The sequence below is a fragment of the Exserohilum turcica genome (assembly GCF_000359705.1).
Source record: "Exserohilum turcica Et28A unplaced genomic scaffold SETTUscaffold_5, whole genome shotgun sequence".
Classification (NCBI taxonomy): Eukaryota; Fungi; Ascomycota; class Dothideomycetes; order Pleosporales; family Pleosporaceae; genus Exserohilum; species Exserohilum turcicum.
The window spans coordinates 1,683,263-1,696,619 of NW_007360266.1; the positions used below are offsets into that span (position 1 = coordinate 1,683,263).

Here is a 13,357-nt window from a genome sequence, read left to right on the forward strand (position 1 = left end):
ACAAGTATGCTAGGTGCTGTTGAAAACCTAGTTAAAGGTGCGACTACTATTGCGCATGAGTTGGTGTTAGTCAAGAAACGGGTCTCTGAGCTTGAAGCAGCGAATGAAGCCGCCACGCGAAGGAGATCACACAAAAGAAAGCGGCTACAGAAAGGAGAGACCCTAACGATTGAAGAAGGAGAGAAACTGGCAACTCTAAAGGAGTCTGGGGCGCGTGGTAGTGGGAAGAAGGCAAAGAAGGGAGAGAGCGCTGAAGTAGGCGAACCGTCGCAAAGGCGCTGTAGACGCTGCGGTGAGACTGGACACAACTCGCGCACCTGCAAGCAAGATGAAGAGGTTGATTCTGAATAGATTAGCCTTTTCTAATTTCAATTTACTGTTGTTGTTGCGCTGTAATGGTTGCGCAACGGTGGTGAGGTTGATGGGGGCTTGGCATTTTCGGTCACTCGCTATTCTCGGCCACTCGCTATACTTTGACGTTACGTAACGAGTATTAGGGTTCTGCTAATACTGGGTGTGGAATAGTATATAGGCGCACGGACCTGACGATATATATCTCTCTCTCCCCTGATATAATACACATATCTTCATGACGCGTGATGAACAGCCATCTCCATACAAAACCGAACGCACTATTGTTCTTTCAAAGCAGTCGTTAGAGAAGCAACACTATGAGGCGGACAAGGTGACTGGAGAAAGTTTAGTCTTTACAGCAAATGGTAAATCAGACAAACTCTGAACTTTCTAGAGGCACTGTATAAGGATGAGATGGATCGAAGTGCGAAACAAGGTTTGAAAATTGATAGAATAGGCTCGATACCAGTGCTATCATGTCTTCATCACGCGATTTCACCCCACATACTCGCAAAAGGGACAAATCATGCAGGAGACGACATTGCTCATATTCACACACGTTCTACTCAATCCAACATTCCACCCATTTCCTTTTCTACTAAGGTGGGGGGTTTTCTTTTCACTGCTTCACGCCCTCCACCATCTTGCACATTTGATATTCCGCTTTAAAAAAAACCGTTAACAGCCCTTACTTACTCGCCTCCAGCACATTGCGCTCCACGCCACCCAGCGCCTCGCGCACGTTGGGCGCAAAGTGTTTTCTGAGAATCTCGCCTTCCCAGACGGTGCCGGCGAACGGGTTGCTGCCCTCGATTTCCGGTTTGAGCGGATCAAACACGCCGTCGCCGCGCCTTTCTTCGGTGTTCCACAGCGGAGCTACTTTCTTTCCGTGCGTCTTTGTGACGCGGTTCAGGAGGCCGAGCATGGCGGTGCAGGATTTCTCGGGTAGGTGCATGGAGATGGTCATGAGTTGCTTTGCAAAGGCCGCGACGCGAAGAGGGGGGACGGCGCGGATCGAAGTGACGGGTAGGAGGACCGAAGAAAGCGAGCGGATCAACAGGACAATGGTGGTTTGGACATTGATTTTGACCGTGTCGGCATGTGATGTTCCGACGTTGGGGTCAGCCAGGTGCAGTGATTTCGAGCTGAGTTCAATGTCCGGATTCAGCGCAACAGGGTGTAGTGTACGGTAGAGATGGGTGATGAAATAGCTGAGGTCAAGTTTGAGAGCTGATGCTGTTTTCGCACCTTCTTGGCCTTCAAGAAGGGCGAAAGCTGTGATGACGCAAAGGAGGGATTCGCGCGTAAGATTGCGCTCTGGCATCTCGTTGTCGTCCTCTTCATCAGAAGCGTCGTCGTCTTCAGCCGCGGCGGCTGCTGTAAGTTCAGCTGTCGCGATGATGTCTCGTAGGGCCTCCAGGATATCACCAAAGAAGTCCTGGTTGATCAGATGTGCGTATCGTGCCAGTCCTTCCAGTACGGCACCCATGAGCTTCGCTGAGCGCGCCTTGAGAATCCTGAAGTATGCCACAAAGACCATCTTGAGTGTCTCGGCCTGCATCCGGTCGCGCTCCTCGTGACTAACAGCAGCATCGGCCTCCTTGAACTCCTTTTCGATTGCCTTTTTCTCCTTCAACTCTTTCCGCAGTCTCTTGGTCCTGAATTCGCGCTTCTGCTTCAGCCTTTTGCCGTTGACGGTAGGCTCTTCGGCCTTATCAACAGAATGGTATGAAGCCTTTTGCGCAAACTCGGACAGCAAACGAAGATGCAAAAACGTGTTGAGAACACTCTCGTCAAAGTGGTAATTCCGGCTCTTCATCATCTTGGTCAACATGGTAACACCCTCTAATGAAGCATTGCCATCCTCGTCATTCTCAAACAGCGTCTCCAGGGCCTCTCTACACCGCACAAAATCGCCATCGACTTTCCTTGTACTCAGCTTGCCGACCATGATCTTGAGAAGCTCACTGCGAAAGTTGAAGTGTGGCACCGAATTGAGCAGGTTGCATGCGCAGCTCACGGCCACCGATGCCAGGCTCGCAACCTGCTCCTTGTCCGACCCGCTCGACTTTGCCAGTTTCGCCAGATGCTTGACATACGTCTCATATCCCGACACGAGCTTCTGCTCGAATTGGCGTAGCTTCTTGACTTCCTTTGAGATCTTCTCCTGCATCTTTTCTTCCGATAGCGGCCGTATTCTGTAGCCGGGGATGATGTCCTTGAATATCGAGACCTGCGTCGCCAATGCCAATTTTTTGACCGTGAAGTTTTCCGAGTCTGCAAGCGCTTGCAATGTCTTCAGCGCTGAAATGTGTTCCTCTGGATCCTCGTTGATTAGACTTGCTATCCGAGCAAGCTCTTCCTTGGCCTCTAGTATCTGTTGTCGCGCAGGTATCTTTGGCTTCTGCTCCTCGACCTCCTCATCCTCGTCATCCTCAGCGGCATCGTCCCCTTCATTCTCGCTTCCGGTGCCCAGAAAACTGTCCGAGTCGTCTTCCTCTTTAACGTCCTGCGCAGTAGGCTCCGGCGCGACCCAGCCTTCGGTTGTCCTGACGGGCAATTTCTTGTTCTCCTTCTGTTTCTTCAGTTTGCGCGGCCGCGTTTCGTAGTCCTGCTCAAGATCCCATTTCGCGGCATTCTTCATAAACGATGCTTTGTGATCGACCGTCGTTCCGTTCGCGGGCTCTCCATCTTCTGGCGGCGAGAGTCTTCTTCGCTTGGCAGCCGGAACACGAGACATGGTGCGGGGTATGCAAAATCAGAGAGAGAAAATAAAAAGAAGAGGGCTCTGGAGAACTCCCGCACCCGTGTTGGTGGTTGTCGCAGTTGCAAAAGCAGGCCGCTCAGGAAATTTTGGCCGCGGCGGAGACTAGCCCGCTTCCGCTCCACATTTTTTTTGGGCAAGCAGATCTCGACTTTGCGACTTGCGCCAGCCAGCACAGCTCAGCTTCCCTCCCAAAACTCAACCGTCCGAACTGCAAACATGAGGCCGCTTACAGAACCCGAGACCAAGACGCTCTTCGAGAAGCTCGCCTCGTACTGTGGAAAGGGCATCACAAACCTCATTGCCGATCCTGCTGGCGGCTCAGATCGCAATGTCTTCCGCGTGCAGGTAAGGAAGAAACGGCTCTCTGCACCCATCATCCCAAGATTGGCTTCCCTCTCGAACCAAGCTAGACAAAAAAAATGCTAATGTCGATTGTAGGGCTCACGAGTCTACTACGTGCGCGAATCCATAGCCAATCTCGCCACGAGCGTCGCGCGCGACAACCTGCTCTCTCTCGGCATCTGTCTTGGAAAATTCACAAAGACGGGCAAGTTCCGGCTGCACATTACGGCGTTGAGCGTCATCGCGCCGCACGCTCGCTACAAGGTGTGGGTGAAGCAGAACGGCGAGATGCCGTTTCTGTACGGCGGCAACGTGCTCAAGGCGCACGTGGGCCGATGGAGTGAGGATTGCCCGGAGCACCAGGGTGTCGTGGTGCTGAGTATGAACGACACGCCATTGGTAAGCGAGGGCAGGCCGTGCTGCCATGGTATGCTCCCGTAACTAACGAGTTTTTGTAGGGCTTCGGCGTGAGTGCGAGATCTACGGCTGATGCGCGCAAGTTGGATCCTACGGGTATTGTCACGTTCAGGCAAGCGGATATTGGCGAGTACCTGAGAGAGGAAGATTCGCTGTTTACGACTTGAGTCATGGAGGGGCAGGGCGGTGACTATTATACTCTAGGAAAGTGGACTTGAAGTGGTGTAGTAAGCCAGATGGAAAACAAGCGCGCAACAAGGTATATACGCATATGCGAAAAGGATACGCTATCCAGCGCGAGGCAGCAGCGAGCAAGTACGCCAACAACGAGATGGCTTGCTGTAAGAAGAACTCCAGAGCAACGAATAAGATACCCAAGTCCTTCCGTCACAGCATACAGCGATTCTTGACCAGTCACCATGATGCAGGCAAGCCATTCATCTTCACACCCAAAACCATGTGCACACGGGCATTATCTGCTTCTATGAAAAAACGTCTTGATTCGTACGTCTTGACACCGGACTTGCTCTTGCTTGTCCGGTAATGATTCTGATATACATGTGGGTGTTTAAGCAGCCGCGCATTCGGCGAGGGTATCGGTTTCTGACCTTATTCTTCTGGCATGGAAAGAAGAAATTGCCCATAAAAAAGAAAAGAAAAACAAAGGCTGCAGTCTGTTGTTGTACAGTTTCCCACCATGGCTCTGCAAGTGGCAGAGCCCGCCAAATGCTGGTAATCTAATCATCCCAGTTTCTCAAGCAGCTTCCTCCGTCGACGCTCAACGAGCTCGTTGTTGACCTCTTCAAGCGTGGGCACCCGCCATCGTATACCGTCACCAGCGTCGCCTGGTAGTTCGATCCATTCTTTCTGTGTCTTGCTCGCTTTCTCGCTCAGGTCGTCGCCCAGCAACAGGAAGTTGTCCCAGGCCTCTCGCTCCTTTGCTTTTTCGTATGCTAGGAGCGTGCCGTCTTCCTCATCCAGGTTATAGCCATAGTAGCCTGCGTCCACCTTTTGCCGAAGCTCGCTCCTCTTTTCACGGCCCTTGTCCATGTCGTCCTCCGGGCGACTTTGCCTTTCGAATAGCTCCTTGACGCCTGGTAGCTCTTTGGCTCGCCCGAAATACCTGTAGCCCTTGCCGCCTCCAGGCACTTCGCGCCCTTCCTCATCAAGCACCCTGCCGCCTCGCATGTAATTGGGCCCGCCCAGGCCCCTGATCTGGCTCTCCCACATGTGCTTCTCCCTCATGAGCTTGTTGATCTCGTCGTTGAGATCGCGAATCTGGTAGTCTGAAAGAGCCTCGTCCTGGATTTTCGTGACCTTGCGCGAAATCTCCTTGAGGACCTGGCCGCGCCATTTCTCGCAGACGGGGATCGAGGTGACCGATGTGATGAGCTTGGGGCGGCGGGTGCGCGAAATGTCAATGATGCCTGCTTCGGCCGCCTGGGCAGCGCGGAAGCGGAAGAGCATCGAGTGCGCCTTTTCCGAGTTGCGCGCCATGGTTGCGGATGTGTCGTGTCGTGGGTGCTAGCAGCTCTGGCGGGGGGGTTTGCTGTCGTCTTGTCGTGTGGCGAAAGCGTGTCGTGTGCTTTTGTCGCGCTTGGGCGTGTTTACGCAGGTGCTATTAGGCGTCGGTTGCCGAGCTCAAAAGTCTATTATAGGTATACAGGTAGCTGCCCGCAGTTGCCGAAATGAAGGTTGGTCAAGGAAACGGGGTGCGCGATTAGGTTCGTGGGTGTGAAGGAAGGGACAGACGGGCGAGCCTCGCGTCTGGACAAGGAGCGAAAGTTCGGTCGACGACTCCAGTTTAGCGGTGACGCAGATTCTTGGCACTCCACACCCCCCGGCGAGCCCGGCGACCAGCGCGATTCGGCGTGCATGAACGTGATGCGAGCATGCCCACTCGGTCGCCTAAGTAGCCTACATAAGTAGCGTCCCGCAGGGTCGAGGTCAGATGACGGCCTTGGGTGCATCCAGAATGAAGGAAAGAAGAAAAAAAAGGCCTCGTCGGAGATGCCTCCTGCAGGCTGCAAGACCCTGCTTCACCAGCATAAGACCAGCGCCATCACGAGTAGCACCGTGGGTTCCACTTTGCGTTCTGTCTTCATTTTTCCTACTACCACTCTGCTCAGCTGCAGTTGCAGTGCTTCTATCGCCAACTACAAACATTATCCAACAACGATATGTGCTGCCAAGTCCAACCCGCGCAAACTGACAACTCCAGAGTGAGGAGAGAGGGAGGGGTGGAGGGGTCAAGTTACAAACGATAAGGAAACGATGCTAGAGCAATGCAATCAACTCGCAGCCTGGTCTAGAGGAGAAGCGTTAGGTCGTCTCAGTGTATGGCTCCATCCCCATTCGAGCCTGCTGTGCAAATCAGACAGGCAATGCTTCACAGTCCAACGCCATGCCCGACGCTCCTGCAGGGAGCTCTCGGTCTTTATTTGCTGTTTGATGCGGATCCAAAGCGATGTGTAACGTCCAAAAGCCGCAAAACGGACAGAGATATACATAGGAAATTGGGAGCGGTTCCCGTGACAAATAGAAAATGCTAGGAAAGTAAAGAATGTCAGTCAGATCATGTGACGAGTTTGGTGTCGTCGAAACGAACACGTCTGCTAGTGCTGTAGGAAGGGTGCTAGGCAGGGAGGGGATGGAAGACTATGCACCAGCTCCGTAGTTTGCTGCCTCCATCTCCGTCTGGTGGCGAATTTGCTCGTTGCGCATCTCTGTGCGCGACTCCGTGCGAGATTCAGTGCGTGACTCGGCCCGAGACTGGGCGCGCGAGCTCATGGAACCAAACAGCGAAGGTCTGGAACTAGACTGCTTGACGTATCGGCCTCTAATCGAATGCTGATGGAGGTGTCCAACGTCGTGTTTGCCTTTGCACATGTTAGCTCATGAGTCATCATCACCCTCAACAGAGACAACTCACCATCACAGCACGCTCGAACATTGGGCATGAAGTCTTGATCATGCTCCACATGCTCGTGAATATCGCGGCTGAGCTCCAAATTCGACAGGCTAGGTTCGTGATACGTCGTCGCTTCTGGCGCGCTGTTCTTGCTGCTTCGACGGCTGGAGAAGGATCCTCGCATAGCAGTGGCACTCGGCCGAAGCATGCTGCTGAACCGGTTCGCAACAGACCCATGGGCTGGTGGCTCGGTTGAGACGGCGCGTTGCGGCGTCACGGCGGACTGTCGGATCGTTGGCATCTGGGTGCGGTCGCGAGACGATGCGCGCCCAGTAGCATACGACATCACTGAAGCTCTCGATCGACCTGTTTGGCGTGAAGAGCTTCGATACCCACCATTGAATTCGTCTTGAATTTCATCCGCAATTGTAGATTTCTGCTCCGACGTTGGTGAAGACTTTTCATCGCCTTCATCAACTCGCTGGCACAGATAGTTCAAGGCATTGAACCATGTCTCGTGCCTCTGACCAGTAGTCGCAGTAAACTTCATTGCTCGTCCGGGAGTGATGACGAGCAGACTCTTTTGATGGAGTCCAGGGGGAAGGGGATTGGGGTCATCGACTTCTTGTACAGATTCAATAGCAACACTCTTGGCTTTCAACGTCGTTTTGTCGGCACTCTGAGGGTCTCGGTCGCTCCAGTACAATGTTCTTGTGTAGGGATGAATCCAGAAAAAGCGTCGATGACGGTTATCCGAGAATTCCTCACGACCAGTCTTGCGGGTGTACTTCCACAGGTATTCGCCAATCATCGTTTGGGTGATGGCTTGAATCATACGTGGATCCGTAGCACCACCAGCTATTCCATTTGCAGCAAAGGATGGCCCTCCGGGTATGTTGAAGCGTTGATCAATCTCCGAAGTGAATGACGACAGCGATGACCTATGGCTAAGAGGCGAAGACGCTCCGCTGCGCTGCGATTGGCGACGCACACGTGGAGTAGTACCACCTGTCATAGTAGGAGTAAGGTTGCTGTTGCTTGTCCTAATGGTTGGCGTCTGCGGCCGCTTCTTATAGGCCGATGCTGGCAGTGAAGGTGGTCCCATTGATCCAGGAGACATGGGCCTGAGAGACGCCGCGGCAATGACTTCTCGGTGATCCGATGGCAGTGGGGGAGGTGTTTCCAAGCGTGAACGCACGCTTCCAGAGCTGCCAGGACGTTTCGGAGTGCGGAGAGAGTCAGCTGCATGCTTCCTAGGCGATCCAGTCGATGCGATGCTCTTTTCCGATACAGCTCCAGTCGCCATGCCGTTCAATAGCTGACTTCGAGCCAGCAGTAGCTTGTCGATTTGTTCAGCGGATACCATGGTCTGAGTGCCTCCATCAGTCATCTGCGTTTGGCTCGCCTTGACTGACTTGTTAGCGCTTATAGGCATGAGAGGAACACGTGCATCTCTGCTATCAGCTGACAAAGCTGCAGTGTCAGTTGAGGAATCTTTGGTCAGGCTTGAAACGGCATCAAAATAGCTGATCGTGGGCACTGGTGGCTGCTTGTCCTGCATCGTCTCTGTTTGGGTAGTGCTCGTAGTAGTAGTTGTTGTTGCAAAGGGCTCTGTGCCTCTATGTGCAGTCACGGGTCTTGATGGCACAAAAGGTTCAATGCCTTGAGTGGCAACAGGTGATAAACTCATGACGGGAGGATCCACCCTGCTTGCTGTAGATGGTCGACTCATGTTAGCCAGGACAAAGGTTGGAGGCGATGGCGATTCAGGTTGGGTGTCGTGAATTGTCTCTACGTTAGAGACGTCAAGTATAGGTCCAGAGATAGTAGCTGGTGAAACGGGTTCTGTCTGGACTGCGTTGACAAATGACAGTTCTGATGGCAGGGGCTGTGCTGGCTTTACTGGGTTTGTGCTCAGAGACTCCACGCCTGAAAGACCCATAGAAGCCGGTGTCTGTGGCGCGACCGGCTTGGTTGTCGTTGAGGATAGCACAGAGAAAGATGGCAGTGCTGGCATCGAAGGCTCCCTCGGATGGGATATTTGGAAGGAGAGTGTCGATAGTTGGTGCGACGCGGGTTTAGGAGTCTCAACCGGATCGATAGACTGAGCTGAAAAGCTCGACAGCTGCATATGCGGTAGTCGTGGTGCGACGGGCGCAGTAGCAACATGTGAAGAGAGCTCAGAGAACTGCTGTCTCTCTCGGATCGGTGCTTGTGGCTCTATAGCTTCAGTCGACGTTATCGAAACTGTCGAAGCAGGTGCTTGGGATGCATCCCTAGGCTCAATTCCGTGAGACGCTAGGGTCGACATCTGTAATGATGTCTGTTTGTGCAGCACTTCTCTTGGCTCGGTTGCGTGGGCGGCCACCTTTGACATTTGCAGCAGTGGTCGTTGTTCCTGTGCTTGAGGAACTTCCCGAGACAGTGCCGAGACGGCCTCTTCAGATGTCGATGCGGGACTGGAGACATCGACGGCTGACTCAATCTTTTCTATTGGCTCTATCGATTGAGTTGAGATAGAAGACCTCAGCAGCTGTATTGACACGAGGGGCTTCGGTGCATCGACTTCCTTTGGTTCAGTCGCTTGGTGCGAGATGGACGAAACGTCCAGCGAAGGGGTGATCGGCTCTGGCACTTCTGGCAAGACAGGTTCAGTGCCCTGAGATGAGAAGTCTGACAGCCCAAGAGGCTGTGGACTAGCATGCCGAGGCTCTGTTGCATGGGTGGACACCGATGACATATACAAAGGCGTAACAGGCACGGCACGCGGCACGGTGTCCAGGGAATGCAAAGAGGAAAAGGTTGACAACGGCACCAAGGGAACTTGTGGCTGAGTGGCATGGGCGGACACGGAGGACACGGCCAGCTGAGGTATCCGTGGGGCACGAGGATCGGTTGCGTTTCCAGAAACACTCGAGAGACCAAGTGTCGGTGGTGACACCTGCTTGGGCTCAGTGCCCTGCGAAGAGATGGAGGATACTCGAAGATCTGGACGGAGTGGCGCTTGCGGGTTCGTGTCTTGTGAGTGCAAAGAAGAAAACTCCAAGACCGGCAGGCGTATGGCTTGGGGTTGGGTGTCCTGAGTAGCAATTGAAGAGAAGGCAATAGGTTCCGGGACATCTGGCTCAGTCATGGTGCCTGAGTCGACCATTAGAGGCATGGGCACAGCGGTAATGGTCTTCCTCAGTGCATCTGGTGATGAATAACGTGAGTGAATTACACTGGATCGGCTTGGCGTGCCCTCAACAGTACCTTCGACAGAGCTGGCGTCGTCGTCATCCGCACTCAAATCGTTCAGCTCGGCAAAGAGGCTCTTGCCTTGTGACGGCGTGTTCTCATTGCTACTGCTGATGTAGCTGGCGGGAGAATCCCGGGATGTCGGCGGTGTTCCAGCAAACAGATTTGAGGCACCTCTAGATTTTGATCTACGGGAGCTGGGTGCCCTCAACCGAAGACGCGAATGCTGATGGTGAAGAGGCGTCCTCACATCGGCTTCACTGTAATCGGCATCAGAGGCAGACGCTGTGCTCTCATAGGAAGCAGCACGGCCCCGGCTTGAAAATGAGGGTCGGCTATGACGAGCGCTCAGCTTGGAAGGCCCAGCCTCAGTCTCTGTTAGCTGATCACTGCTGTCCCCGTCAAGGGTCTCAGCTCCTGTCTGGAAAGCCTCAGATTCAGTTGCTATGCCGTCTGGCTCATTTGCAGTCTCGAAAGCAGCATCCGAAGTTTCGTTGGCCGTCTCAAAGCCATCTTGTCCACTTGTTTCGGCAGCAGAATAGTGTCCGGTAACGAAGATTCGAGAAGTAGAGTGGGAGAGGTGCGGCTGTTTGCTTGGTGTAACGGGCATACCCTCCTCCTCTTCCCACTCGTCATCCTCGATAATCTCCTGTGTGCCGCTGCGCAGGGCTCCCAGACGATCTGGCCGAGGGGGCTTCTTGAAAAGGTCCTTCTCGCTCCTCCTTCGCTTGCTAGCACTGCCAGGTCCAACCTGAGCGCGGGCGGTGTCCAATTCGTCACGGGTATCTTGTAGCACTCTCTTGAGCTCAATCTTTTCAGTCTTTTCACGGTGAATGTTGTTCTTGAGCTGTTGGATCATACGGTGGGCATGCTGAAGTGAGTGCTTCAGCGTCTCGGTTTCTAGCATACCGTGACGAGGAGTAGCCTTGCTTGGCGAGGGTGCAGGCGAGTGCTCAGGGGTTCCTCCTGTGTGTCTTTCCATAATGCCATCGTCTGCGGATGAATCTTCAGAGCGGCCACGCTCCTCGGACCTTGCACGCCAAGCAATCGCCTGTGCCAGCTGCTGGTTCTTGGATGTGAGTTCCTCCACTTTGCGCTGCATTGCACCTTTCTCAGTCTCGGTCATGGCCACGTTGCGACGAAGAATGGAGAGCTCGGACTCGTGCTGCTTCATTTTGTTGATGTGGTCGTCGTTGAGCTTGGTGTACATTTGCTTCAACTCCTCCAATTCCCTTTCCAGCGTCGTCCTTTCTGTGCGTGCAAGGTTCAAGGCATGGTTAAGGCGCTGCTCCTTGTCCGCCGCGGACTTTGACTGGAACTCCGATTCGCGAATTTGGGTTTCGAGGTTCCAGTTGACGTCCTTTAGGCGTGACTCGCTTTCATCCAAGGTTCGCAGGCGTTGTGACAGGCCTTCGACCTCGATCTCGAGCTGCGACCTGTCAAGATCGGCTGCCTTGAGAGCCTCATCCTTCTCAAGTAGGACAGCCTGGAGGTCCTTGAGCTGAGAGAGCAAAGACGTGGAGATCTCGGTTGCCAGTGCAATGTCGTTGATACGGCTGGGCTGTTGGTTCCTCTGCTTTCGCGATGGGACGCTCACTTTCGTGGGCGACTGGAAAGCTTCGCTGGAGTAGACTGAGCCACCGCCTGGGACGTCGGTCTCTCCGCTGGGAACGCGAGACTTGGGGAGAAAGGCGCGAGCCGTCTCCCGCCCCACCTCGTTGAACTCCTTCTCCAGCTCGGCCAGCCTCTGGCGCAGATCTTCTCCGATCTCATTCTCCTCCTGCTGCTGCTCCACTTCCTGCAACTTGTCCTCGAGCTCCTTGCGCTGCTGGACGAGGGCGCTGCCCAGGTGCGACGTCTCCTGCAGCCTGCGTGTTGTCTCTGCCAAGTGTGCTTCAAGGGCGCGCTTGGCCTGGGCAGGCGATCCGTTCAGATACAGGGAGAATTGCGAGTTGTCAAAGGCCGAGTATCGCTGCCTGTGGGCATCCTGCGGGGGCACGAGAAACGGGTCGGAGCCATTGGGGTGGTCCACCGGCGAGGCGCCTGGCGGAGGGTTTGCTGCAGCCATCAGTAGTCAGGGAAGGCGGTGTCCTCTCGTCGCATCGCCCGGGGGGGAAGGTCGGGTGTGGCGACGCGTGTCGGGTGGCTTGTTTGGTGTGGAGGTCGGACAGCGGGAGGGTTTGGGACAAAAGTATTATTAAGGAGCGGGCGAAGAAGCGCGAATGCGGCGACGCGAGGTGGCGGCGGCGGGAGGAGTCGTCGCGGTATTAGGGACAAGAGCGATTGGGCGGTCCACTCTGTCAAGGCGAGGCCGGAATGCACAAAGGGTTTGGACGAAAGCGACGCGCACAAAGCCAGCGAGGACACGGCAGTGGCAGCTGGCAGAGGGTCGCGTTTCGGTCACACTATAGAAAAGAAGCAAAGACGCATCACTTAAGAAGCGGCTGTGAAGAGCAACGAAAAAAAGAAAGAAGGGAATGCCGAACGGGCTGGAGGAGGCGACGGAGGCGACGGAGGCGACAGAGGCGACAGAGGAGTGAGGTCCAGCAGCGGCGGATGATGTGGTGCAGAAGAGCGAAATGAGGCGGCCGTGCGCCTTCAAGGCTATCGCGAACAAGGCAGCGCTGCGCTGAGTCGACGGCATCAACAAAGCAAAGCGGCCCCGGACCCAGGACAAGACCCCACCTCTGCTCCGCCCCGGCGCCGCTGCATACATGTACACCCACTCACCTGCACCTGTACATCGATGCTGCACACACACACATGCAGGCGCACATGGGCGGGACCCCTCACCACTGCTAGCCCAGCCCAGGGGGGGTTGCGCTGCGGATGCGCCATTGGGTCAGCTGCATGGCTGCATCGAGGGGCGCTGCAGCTCGACTCGACGACGACCACATCGTCGCCCTGCGTAGGGGTGCCGTGGCAGCGGAATAGGGGTTTGCTGAGCCTGTGCATGCGCAGCACCGGACGGCCGTCGTGTGCGTGCGTGCGTGCGCGCGCGTGTGGGTGTATTATATGTCTTTAGTGGTGTGTCGGCGTGCACTTGCAGGCTGCCTCTTCGCCCACAAAGCCCGCCTCGCGATCAGCGTCCCTTTGTGCCCTTCGAGCCTAGCAGAGAGCCTCCGAGGCTTCTTTTGTCCAGCCTCAGTGCGCCCGCCATCCGGGGCTCCCCAAGGCGAGCCAAAGCAGCCCGAGCATCATCATCCGGGTGCGTGGCGAGGACATGTGAAATGCCTGCTGCCACGCCCGCCGTCCCCCCCGATCGCCGGTGCAGTTTGTCCATGTACGTACGTGTACGCAAGTGTAAGTATGGACATGCCATGTGATCT

General features: G+C 54.9%; 4 protein-coding genes across 4 annotated transcripts; 1 reads left to right on the plus strand and 3 right to left on the minus strand.

Moving 5' to 3' along the window:
- Positions 1 to 890: 890 nt before the first annotated feature.
- On the minus strand, positions 891 to 3,122 carry SETTUDRAFT_164825 (uncharacterized protein). Its single transcript, XM_008030971.1, has one exon. It carries the CDS (start codon positions 3,092 to 3,094, stop codon positions 1,043 to 1,045), a length of 2,052 nt encoding a protein of 683 aa, XP_008029162.1. The 5' UTR covers positions 3,095 to 3,122; the 3' UTR covers positions 891 to 1,042.
- Positions 3,123 to 3,324: 202 nt separating this feature from the next.
- Positions 3,325 to 4,261, plus strand: SETTUDRAFT_164826 (uncharacterized protein). Its single transcript, XM_008030972.1, has 3 exons — positions 3,325 to 3,466; positions 3,560 to 3,862; positions 3,922 to 4,261. The coding sequence occupies exons 1-3, from the start codon at positions 3,338 to 3,340 to the stop codon at positions 4,045 to 4,047; spliced, it is 558 nt and encodes a 185-aa protein (XP_008029163.1). The 5' UTR covers positions 3,325 to 3,337; the 3' UTR covers positions 4,048 to 4,261.
- A 117-nt stretch (positions 4,262 to 4,378) lies between these two features.
- On the minus strand, positions 4,379 to 5,521 carry SETTUDRAFT_164828 (uncharacterized protein). Its single transcript, XM_008030973.1, has one exon. It carries the CDS (start codon positions 5,375 to 5,377, stop codon positions 4,622 to 4,624), a length of 756 nt encoding a protein of 251 aa, XP_008029164.1. The 5' UTR covers positions 5,378 to 5,521; the 3' UTR covers positions 4,379 to 4,621.
- A 518-nt stretch (positions 5,522 to 6,039) lies between these two features.
- On the minus strand, positions 6,040 to 12,096 carry SETTUDRAFT_140023 (uncharacterized protein; the record flags this gene model as incomplete). The annotated part of the gene is made up of 2 exons (XM_008030974.1): positions 6,040 to 6,759; positions 6,813 to 12,096. The coding sequence occupies 2 exons, from the start codon at positions 12,094 to 12,096 to the stop codon at positions 6,539 to 6,541; spliced, it is 5,505 nt and encodes a 1,834-aa protein (XP_008029165.1). The 3' UTR covers positions 6,040 to 6,538.
- Positions 12,097 to 13,357: the final 1,261 nt, after the last annotated feature.

Excerpts from the sequence above, each read along its gene's own strand:
- SETTUDRAFT_164826 (XM_008030972.1), top strand. The coding sequence starts at position 3,338 with ATGAGGCCGCTTACAGAACCCGAGACCAAGACGCTCTTCGAGAAGCTC. Across the intron at positions 3,467-3,559 it reads GCAATGTCTTCCGCGTGCAG|GGCTCACGAGTCTACTACGT; the intron begins GTAAGGAAGAAA and ends TGTCGATTGTAG. Across the intron at positions 3,863-3,921 it reads GTATGAACGACACGCCATTG|GGCTTCGGCGTGAGTGCGAG; the intron begins GTAAGCGAGGGC and ends GAGTTTTTGTAG.
- SETTUDRAFT_164825 (XM_008030971.1), bottom strand. The coding sequence starts at position 3,094 with ATGTCTCGTGTTCCGGCTGCCAAGCGAAGAAGACTCTCGCCGCCAGAA.
- SETTUDRAFT_164828 (XM_008030973.1), bottom strand. The coding sequence starts at position 5,377 with ATGGCGCGCAACTCGGAAAAGGCGCACTCGATGCTCTTCCGCTTCCGC.